At 39.4% G+C, this 11683-nt stretch overlaps 1 protein-coding gene across 1 annotated transcript; it reads right to left on the reverse strand.

The window, feature by feature from the left end:
* Positions 1-7086: 7086 nt before the first annotated feature.
* LOC142301411 (uncharacterized) lies at positions 7087-11145 on the reverse strand. The gene is made up of 3 exons (XM_075342416.1): positions 10995-11145; positions 8591-8722; positions 7087-7739 (listed from the first exon to the last, which is right to left on the reverse strand). Exons 2-3 carry the CDS (start codon positions 8661-8663, stop codon positions 7132-7134), a joined length of 681 nt encoding a protein of 226 aa, XP_075198531.1. The 5' UTR covers positions 8664-8722; positions 10995-11145; the 3' UTR covers positions 7087-7131.
* Between the last annotated feature and the right edge of the window lie 538 nt (positions 11146-11683).

An 11683-nucleotide genomic window follows, 5' to 3' on the forward strand; every position in this document is an offset into this window, starting at 1 on the left:
ATGTACACATTCTATGTAAATATTCCATGTACATATTCTATGTAAACATTCTATGTACACATTCTCTGCACACATTCTATGTACACATTCTATGTAAATATTCTATGTAAATATTCCATGCACACATTCTCTGTACACATTCTATGTAAGTATTCTATGTTCACATTCTCTGTACACATTCTATGTACACATTCTATGTAAATATTATATGTAAATATTCCATGTACACAATCTATGCACACATTCTCTGTATACATTCTATGTAAGTATTCTATGTACACATTCCATGTACACATTCCATGTACACATTCTACGTACACATTCTACGTACACATTCCATGTACACACTCTCTGTACACATTCTCTGTATACATTCTCTGTACACATTCTATATAAATATTCTATGTACACATTCTATGTACACATTCTATGTAAACATGCTATGTACACATTCTATGTAAACATCATATGTAAACATGCTCTGTAAACATTCTGTGTACACATTCTATATACACATTCTATGTAAACATTCTATGTAAATATTCCATGTACAAATTCTACGTACACATTCTATGTAAATATTCTATGTACACATTCTATGTAAATATTCTATGTAAACATTCTATGTACACATTCTATGTAAACATGCTATGTAATTATTCTATGTACACATTCTTTGTACACATTCTATGTAAACATTCAATGTAAATATTCTATGTACACATTCTATGTACACATTCTATGTAAACATTCTATGTAAATTTTCTATGTACACATTCTAGGTACACATTTTATGTAAACATGCTATGTACACATTCTAATTAAACATCCTATGTAAACATTATATGTAAACATGTTCTGTAAACATTCTATGTACACATTCTATATACACATTCTATGTAAACATTCTATGTAAATATTCCATGTACACATTCTACGTACACATTCTATGTAAATATTCTATGTACACATTATTTGTAAATATTCTATGTAAACATTATATGTACACATTCTATGTAAACATCCTATGTAAACATGCTATGTAAACATTCTATGTACACATTCTATGTAACATTCCACATTCTATTTAAACATTCTATGTACACATTCTATGTACACATTCTATGTAAACATTCAATGTAAATATTCTATGTACACATTCTATGTACACATGCTATGTAAACATGCTATGTAAACATGCTATGTACACATTCTATGTAAACATCCTATGTAAACATGCTATGTAAACATTATATGTACACATTCAATGTAACATTCTACATTATATGTAAACATTCTATGTACACATTCTCTGCACACATTCTATGTACACATTCTATGTACACATTCTATGTAAATATTCTATGTAAATATTCCATGCACACATTCTCTGTACACATTCTATGTAAGTATTCTATGTACACATTCTCTGTACACATTCTATGTACACATTCTATGTAAATATTATATGTAAATATTCCATGTACACAATCTATGCACACATTCTCTGTATACATTCTATGTACACACTCTCTGTACACATTCTCTGTATACATTCTTTGTACACATTCTATAAAATATTCTATGTACACATTCTATGTACACAGTCTATGTAAACATGCTATGTACACATTCTATGTAAACATATGTAAACATGCTCTGTAAACATTCTGTGTACACATTCTATATACACATTCTATGTAAATATTCCATGTACAAATTCTACGTACACATTCTATGTAAATATTCTATGTACACATTCTATCTAAATATTCTATGTAAACATTCTATGTACACATTCTATGTAAACATCCTATGTAAACATGCTATGTAAATATTATATGTACACATTCTATGTACACATTCTATGTAAACATTCAATGTAAATATTCTATGTACACATTCTATGTACACATTCTATGTAAACATTCTATGTACACATTCTATGTAAATATTCCATGTACACATTCTCTGTACACATTCTATGTAAGTATTCTATGTACACATTCTATATAAATATTCTATGTAAACATTCTATGTACACATTCTACATTATATGTAAACATTCTATGTACACATTCTATGTACACATTCTATGTACACATTCCATGTACACATTCTACGTACACATTCTATGTAAATATTCTATGTACACATTCTATGTAAACATTCTATGTAAATATTCTATGTACACATTCTATGTAAACATTCTATGTAAACATTCTATGTAAACATGCTATGTACATATTCTATGTAAACATCCTATGTAAACATGCTATGTAAACATTCTATGTACACATTCTATGTACACATTCTATGTAAATATTCCATGTACATATTCTATGTAAACATTCTATGTACACATTCTCTGCACACATTCTATGTACACATTCTATGTAAATATTCTATGTAAATATTCCATGCACACATTCTCTGTACACATTCTATGTAAGTATTCTATGTTCACATTCTCTGTACACATTCTATGTACACATTCTATGTAAATATTATATGTAAATATTCCATGTACACAATCTATGCACACATTCTCTGTATACATTCTATGTAAGTATTCTATGTACACATTCCATGTACACATTCCATGTACACATTCTACGTACACATTCTACGTACACATTCCATGTACACACTCTCTGTACACATTCTCTGTATACATTCTCTGTACACATTCTATATAAATATTCTATGTACACATTCTATGTACACATTCTATGTAAACATGCTATGTACACATTCTATGTAAACATCATATGTAAACATGCTCTGTAAACATTCTGTGTACACATTCTATATACACATTCTATGTAAACATTCTATGTAAATATTCCATGTACAAATTCTACGTACACATTCTATGTAAATATTCTATGTACACATTCTATGTAAATATTCTATGTAAACATTCTATGTACACATTCTATGTAAACATGCTATGTAAATATTCTATGTACACATTCTTTGTACACATTCTATGTAAACATTCAATGTAAATATTCTATGTACACATTCTATGTACACATTCTATGTAAACATTCTATGTAAACTTTCTATGTACACATTCTAGGTACACATTTTATGTAAACATGCTATGTACACATTCTAATTAAACATCCTATGTAAACATTATATGTAAACATGTTCTGTAAACATTCTATGTACACATTCTATATACACATTCTATGTAAACATTCTATGTAAATATTCCATGTACACATTCTACGTACACATTCTATGTAAATATTCTATGTACACATTATTTGTAAATATTCTATGTAAACATTATATGTACACATTCTATGTAAACATCCTATGTAAACATGCTATGTAAACATTCTATGTACACATTCTATGTAACATTCCACATTCTATTTAAACATTCTATGTACACATTCTATGTACACATTCTATGTAAACATTCAATGTAAATATTCTATGTACACATTCTATGTACACATGCTATGTAAACATGCTATGTAAACATGCTATGTACACATTCTATGTAAACATCCTATGTAAACATGCTATGTAAACATTATATGTACACATTCAATGTAACATTCTACATTATATGTAAACATTCTATGTACACATTCTCTGCACACATTCTATGTACACATTCTATGTACACATTCTATGTAAATATTCCATGCACACATTCTCTGTACACATTCTATGTAAGTATTCTATGTACACATTCTCTGTACACATTCTATGTACACATTCTATGTAAATATTATATGTAAATATTCCATGTACACAATCTATGCACACATTCTCTGTATACATTCTATGTACACACTCTCTGTACACATTCTCTGTATACATTCTTTGTACACATTCTATAAAATATTCTATGTACACATTCTATGTACACAGTCTATGTAAACATGCTATGTACACATTCTATGTAAACATATGTAAACATGCTCTGTAAACATTCTGTGTACACATTCTATATACACATTCTATGTAAATATTCCATGTACAAATTCTACGTACACATTCTATGTAAATATTCTATGTACACATTCTATGTAAATATTCTATGTAAACATTCTATGTACACATTCTATGTAAACATCCTATGTAAACATGCTATGTAAATATTATATGTACACATTCTATGTACACATTCTATGTAAACATTCAATGTAAATATTCTATGTACACATTCTATGTACACATTCTATGTAAACATTCTATGTACACATTCTATGTAAATATTCCATGTACACATTCTCTGTACACATTCTATGTAAGTATTCTATGTACACATTCTATATAAATATTCTATGTAAACATTCTATGTACACATTCTACATTATATGTAAACATTCTATGTACACATTCTATGTACACATTCTATGTACACATTCCATGTACACATTCTACGTACACATTCCATGTACACATTCTATGTACACATTCTCTGTACACATTCTATATAAATATTCTATGTAAACATTCTACGTAAATATTCTATGTAACATTCTACGTAAATATTCTATGTACACAATCAATGTAAACATGCTATGTACACATTCTATGTAAACATCCTATGTAAACATTCTATGCAAACATGCTCTGTAAGCATTCTATGTACACATTCTATGTAATATTCTACATTCTATGTAAACATTCTATGTACACATTCTATGTACACATTCTATGTAAATATTCCATGTACATATTCTATGTACACATTCTATGTAAATATTCTATGTAAACATTCTATGTACACATTCTATGTACAAATTCTATGTAAACATTCTATGTAAATATTCTATGTAACATTCTACGTACACATTCTATGTACCATTCTACATTCTATGTAAACATTCTACGTACACATTCTATGTACACATTCTATGTAAAAATTCAATGTAAATATTCAATGTACACATTCTATGTACACATTCTATGTAAACCTTCTATGTACACATTCTATGTAAACATTTTATGTAAACATGCTATGTACATATTCTATGTAAACATCCTATGTAAACAGGCTATGTAAATATTCTATGTACACATTCTATGTACACATTCTATGTACACATTCTATGTAAATATTCCATGTACACATTCTATGTAAACATTCTATGTACACATTCTCTGCACACATTCTATGTACACATTCTATGTACACATTCTATGTAAATATTCTATGTAAATATTCCATGCACACATTCTCTCTACACATTCTATGTAAGTATTCTATGTACACATTCTCTGTACACATTCTATGTACACATTCTATGTAAATATTATATGTAAATATTCCATGTACACAATCTATGCACACATTCTCTGTATACATTCTATGTAAGTATTCTATGTACACATTCTATGTACACATTCCATGTACACATTCTACGTACACATTCTACGTACACATTCCATGTACACACTCTCTGTACACATTCTCTGTATACATTCTCTGTACACATTCTATATAAATATTCTATGTACACATTCTATGTACACATTCTATGTAAACATGCTATGTACACATTCTATGTAAACATCATATGTAAACATGCTCTGTAAACATTCTGTGTACACATTCTATATACACATTCTATGTAAACATTCTATGTAAATATTCCATGTACAAATTCTACGTACACATTCTATGTAAATATTCTATGTACACATTCTATGTAAATATTCTATGTAAACATTCTATGTACACATTCTATGTAAACATCCTATGTAAACATGCTATGTAAATATTCTATGTACACATTCTATGTACACATTCTATGTAAACATTCAATGTAAATATTCTATGTACACATTCTATGTACACATTCTATGTAAACATTCTATGTACACATTCTATGTACACATTCTATGTAAACATGCTATGTACACATTCTATGTAAACATGCTATGTAAACATTATATGTACACATTCTATGTAACATTCTACATTATATGTAAACATTTTCTGTACACATTCTCTGTACACATTCTATGTACACATTCTATGTACACATTCTATGTAAATATTCCATGTACACATTCTATGCACACATTCTCTGTACACATTCTATGTAAGTATTCTATGTACACATTCTATATAAATATTCTATGTAAACATTCTATGTACACATTCTACATTATATGTAAACATTCTATGTACACATTCTATGTACACATTCTATGTACACATTCTATGTAAATATTATATGTAAATATTCCATGTACACAATCTATGCACACATTCTCTGTATACAGACTGTGGAGACCCGTATGTTTGAAGCGGTGCCCTCCCCTCTTCCCCCCAGTCCCCAAATGAAAACACGGGCAGGCCTAGATGGGGTGAAAACAGGTCGGTCACAGTTTATTAAGTTCATAGGTAGAGAAGGGGCCTTCCATGTCATTACGAGCTCGTCGCCGCAACCTTGTCTGCGACCGACCGGCGTGCAGCCAACGAGCTGTTACGACCTTGGCCCCCTCTCCGCCATTTTCCGCTGTGACGTAATTTCAAATACTAGGGTTGCATCTATATTCATATATTCAGTTAACACACAATTATTCTGGTAAAAAAACAATAAAACTAATAAGAGGGTGCTGAGCATATAAGGGAGGGAGGGTGGGACAAAAGCTTCTAGAGGGGCAGCCAGAGGGAAAGAGGAAATCGCTGACCCCGGGCACTGAATTTAACCCCTGTAGGTGTGGCTGGACCCCCCTTTCTCTTGTGATCCCGTTGGTCAGCTTGGCATCCCAATTAGTGGCTCACCTAGGGAATGGTGGAAAGAGGGGATATGGGCACGACCCTTGCTTCCTTTAGGATTGGTCAGGGGGGGGGGCTCCACAGTCAGAGACACGTTCCTTAAGCAGTATCGTGCCTGCCAGACTGTGGAGACCCGTATGTTTGAAGCGGTGCCCTCCCCTCTTCCCCCCAGTCCCCAAATGAAAACACGGGCAGGCCTAGATGGGGTGAAAACAGGTCGGTCACAGTTTATTAAGTTCATAGGTAGAGAAGGGGCCTTCCATGTCATTACGAGCTCGTCGCCGCAACCTTGTCTGCGACCGACCGGCGTGCAGCCAACGAGCTGTTACGACCTTGGCCCCCTCTCCGCCATTTTCCGCCACGGAGGATCATGTGTACCGCCTACACAGGACTCCGACCCCACCCATCACCTTCAGGGCCTGATCCTCTCCGTCCTGTATCCCGGACAACAAAATGTCTTGACCAATGTCCGTAAGGTGCACTCCGTCTGCCCTCAGCAGTGCAGAGTTATCGCCTTCCAACTGGTGGTGACGCACCACGATTCCACATCTTTCTCTCATGAATTTTGCCATTCTCGCATTGATCTTTCTCCTTGACCGCTCTATGCCATTTGCATTTTTTGCTCCGTGCCATACCGCTCGTGGTACTATCTCTGACCACACCCATACTGTATCCGGGAAGAGGTAGGCCAAACGTTCGATGTCCGTCTTCATCACTGTTAGTAGTTCGACCGTACTGCGTTTCACCAAATCATTGCCACCAGCATGAATCACCATTACCAACGGCCCCGTGGCCGACCTGGAGATGTCCACCATCTCCGGGAAAATTTGTTGCCATCTTAGCCCTCTGATGCCTCTCCAATTGACCTCAACGTTTCTGAAGCCAAGGTTCTTTCCTCCTGGTCGAATCATGGCTCTTTTTTCTGCCCAGTAAATATAAGAGTGACCAACTACCCAGACTGCCGGTCTGCAGTCGCCTGTAATAGATAAACGTGTTATTTCAGCAAATCCGGTCTTATATATCTGGCAAAGCAAGCGGACTTCCATCGACCCATTCTCTGCACTTCAGCCTCCGTTACTCCTGCCCTCGCTGCCTCAGTGGCTGCCCCGATTCGGAAGGAATGGGTCCCGTATTCCTTCGGATTCTCCCCAGCTTTCGCTAAGCACTGTTTAAACATTGCTTGGAATTGATACTTGGTAAGCGGGGACCCGTCCGTATGGGAAAGAAAAAATCTGCTTGCGTGTCTGATCAGCGCGTACTGTTTGACTATTTTTAGTGGGCATACTGGGCCGTCTGCTGAGTTAACCAGGACCCACGTGCCCCTCCCGGTGGGGTCGCATTTGGATTTACGCACGCGAATGCGCAGAGCGTTGCTGCATATGACTAAATCCTCGTTGAGTAACCCGCCTTCAGTTGCTGTTTTTGAGCGTGGTAACAATTCACCAATGCGCAGCGCGCCGAAAAAAACGATAGCGAAGGATGCTGATATGAGGGACGCCTCGTATGGAGACTTGCATATTGAGGGGGATATTGCAATAATGTCGTGTAGTAATTTCAGTGACATGGGGCGACGACATTCCTGACTAGGTTGAAGCCGTTTCCAGCCTTTAATGGCTTGCTTAATGACAAAGAACTTCGTCACGTCCACCCACCCTGCTAATTGAAAAAAGAAGGCTATCCCTGATAAATGCCGTTGTGCCGATGTGCCCGACGCCCCTTGTTCTTTGAGCCGAAGCAAAAATTCCGTCGTCACTTCGCTTCTTGCGCGGTCGCAGTTATGAACGGGCCTACCCTGGATTAGTGAACACCACTCCTCCCAAGCCTTACCATAGACCTGCCAGGTAGCCGGTGTAACGGAGGCACGGATTAGAGGCATTAGTGATTGGCTACAGTGTCCCATAGCGATGGAGGACACGGGATACCCTCTGGATGCGCCATTGGGAGATGGTCTGTGAAGGCCTGCCAATCGGAACATAAAAGAGAGTTAACAAGGTTATCGTCTATGTCTGCCGTTATATGAGCTCGGCACCAGATGTTGTGTCTCAGGCATAGAAGGGCGAGCCTGCGTAGCAGAGCCAGTAAGGGCAGCGACGCAGACGACATGTGATTTAAGCTCTTCGCCGTTATCGGATTTTTTGTTGGAAATCGAATGTTTGAGTTTTCCAGCTGGTGACCCCATAACTCCATGGATAATACAATTGTGAATATTTCTAGCAGGGCTGGGTCACTCCCCCAGCTTGATGTGGCCCACAGATCCGGCCAGCTGCCGGTACACCACTGGTTCTTGTAGATTGCCGCAAAGCTCTTTTTATTACGTCCTCCTACAGTGAGCCCTATGTCTGTGCTTGACGTCTCTTTAGCCATGACGCAGGTATGGCCATTGAAGGATTGAAGGAAAGTCTTCCAGACTAGTAAGTCTGCCTTCAGCGAGCGAGTGAGCCTGATTCTATGGCCTGGTTGGGAAATGCCCTTTGTTGCTAGTGATAATCGCCGAGAGAAGGCCCTGCCAACCGGCATTACGCGGCTGGCGAATGTCAGCAGACCCAGCAGGGACTGCATCTGTTGGAGGGTAACCTTTTTCGCCTCGCAGAAACCCTCCAGCATATGCAGTGTTTTCTGAATTTTTTCTGCTGGTAGGCGAAAAACCATTGCGTTAGTGTCTATCTCGATGCCGAGGAAAGGCAAGACGTTACAGGGGCCGACTGTTTTTTCGGGTGATAGCGGGACGCCGAACCGCTGAGCTATAAATTTAAATTTTGTGAGGAGGAGGGAGCAGAGTTTAGAGTTTACGGGGCCGACGAATAAAAAGTCGTCGAGGTAATGGATCAGGGAATTGCTGCCTGTTTCGTAACGAACTACCCAGTCCAGGAACGAACTGAACAACTCAAAGTAGTGACATGAGATGGAACATCCCATTGGCAGACACATATCGTAATAATAGTGTTCGTTCACCTTGCAGCCTAGCAGGTGGAAGCAGTCGGGATGCACGGGTAATAGGCGGAATGCCGCCTCTATGTCAGATTTAGCTAGCAGGGCACCGGGCCCCGCTGCGCGGACTAATTCTACTGCTTTGTCAAAGGACGCGTATGTTACCGATGCTTCCTCTGGGGGGATTCCGTCGTTAACCGATGCGCCTTTTGGGTGCCGGGTTCCTTTTTTGGGATAATGCCTAGCGGGGATATCCTGATATTTTGGAAAGGGATTGATTCAAAGGGGCCCGCCATTCGGCCTAGGTTTACTTCATTTTGAATTTTTTGTTTCAAGATGTCGGGGAATTCGCGAGCGGATTTTAGGTAATGCGCCAGGGTTGGTGTTCTATTAGGTTTGAAGGGGATAATAAAACCGTGTGTAAAGCCGGAGTGCAATTGGCTTGCAGCTTCTTTATTAGGGTAGAGGTTTAACCAGGGGGCCATTGCGGTTACGCTCACCGGGGTTCTGCCTTGTAGGCCCTTGATTGCTGGACGGGTACACCTTGCTGCTGGGTGTCCTCCTCCACAAGCAGAGCAGTCGTGTCTGTATCTGCACGACGTGAGGAAACGGCAATTTCCTTCATTAAATAGCCAGCAGGGCCCGTTTTTTCGCACGACCACTGAGTGTTGGGCTGCGGGGTAGCTAGTGGTCGTAGGTGAAAAGGGGGGCTGCTTCTGTGACAGCATCAGTCGTAACCATACGTCTGTCGCTTTAACTCCCCAGCCTAGGCTGGGTTGCAGGGCCAGCCGCCTGCGGAACTCCTCGTCATACCGCCTCCAGGCTGACCCGCCATGGGCCTTGTATGAGTTATATATCAGATCCTGATATATATAGAGCTCGGAGCAGCGTTCCGGATGCTTCTGGCCCATAATACAGCCTAAGACTGCGAAAGCCTGTAGCCAATTATTCATCGTCTGCGCTATTTTCGGTCTATTTCTGTCGTATGAACGGTCGTTTGTCCTCCTTTCTTTATCTATAGTCAGTTGGTCGGGGGATAATAGGGACCATATGTCAATATAGTCATTATTCCAGATTTTGTCTCTTGTCTCCTGATCTATGTGCGCCCCTAGGGGGCTAATACCGCAGAAGAACGCGTCCTTGTGAAGGCTCGCTAGCTGCGGTGTAGCTTTATCTTCTGGTGTAGCGCTAGAGCGCGTCAGCTGATGAATTAATGCCTTAATGGTTGACGCTAGCTCGTTCCCCACTGCGTTATGCCCGATATTATGTACGGTGTCGTGTGCATTGGCCTCGGAGAACTCACCGCTGTGTGATGCAGGAAGAGCGACTCCATGTGATGGAGGGACCCCGGCTCCCACTCGATTGACGGACGGAGGAGCGACTCCATGTGATGGAGGGACCCCGGCTCCCGCTGGGATGATGGCTAGAGGAGCGACTCCAGGTGATGGAGGGACTCCGGCTACCGCTGGGATGATGGCTGGGGGAGCGACTCCGGGTGATGGAGGGACCCCGGCTCCCGCTAGGATGATGGCTGGAGGAGCGACTCCGGGTGGTGGAGGGACTCCTGCTTGGATGATGGACTGGTAAATTTCGCCGGGCGCCCTGGGAGATGACCGGTCTCCCTGGCTGACAGCCATGGATGCGGCTCGTGACCGCTGGCGTCGGTCGAGAGGCCGGGCTAGTCTGTTGGGACTCTCGGATTTGTCGGACCATTGTGAAGATGATGATGGGGTACGCCATCTGGAGGACCGCGATCTGTGGCGGCTCCTATGGGAGCTGCGTCTCCGGTGGTAATGTGGGGATCGCCTTTTAGAGGGATGTGGGGAATGGCGTCGGGACTCGTCGGAGGAGGTTGGGGAGGACCTGCCGCGCCTATGCCTACGCCTGCTGTGGCTATGGGTGCGCTGGGGGGCGACCGAGGGGACATTATAACTTGTGCTAATTGTTTCGCAGGGCGGGTTATGTGCAGTAACTAAGTGGTTTTCGCTGGTT

This window comes from Anomaloglossus baeobatrachus, chromosome 4, assembly GCF_048569485.1.
Source record: "Anomaloglossus baeobatrachus isolate aAnoBae1 chromosome 4, aAnoBae1.hap1, whole genome shotgun sequence".
Taxonomy (NCBI): Eukaryota; Metazoa; Chordata; class Amphibia; order Anura; family Aromobatidae; genus Anomaloglossus; species Anomaloglossus baeobatrachus.

What these genes read in the sequence shown, in the direction of transcription:
- LOC142301411 (XM_075342416.1), bottom strand. Translation starts at nt 8,663, where the DNA reads ATGGGACACTGTAGCCAATCACTAATGCCTCTAATCCGTGCCTCCGTT. An exon ending in GGCTACCTGGCAGGTCTATG is followed by an intron (nt 7,740 to 8,590) that starts GTAAGGCTTGGG and finishes TATCTATTACAG; the next exon opens with GCGACTGCAGACCGGCAGTC.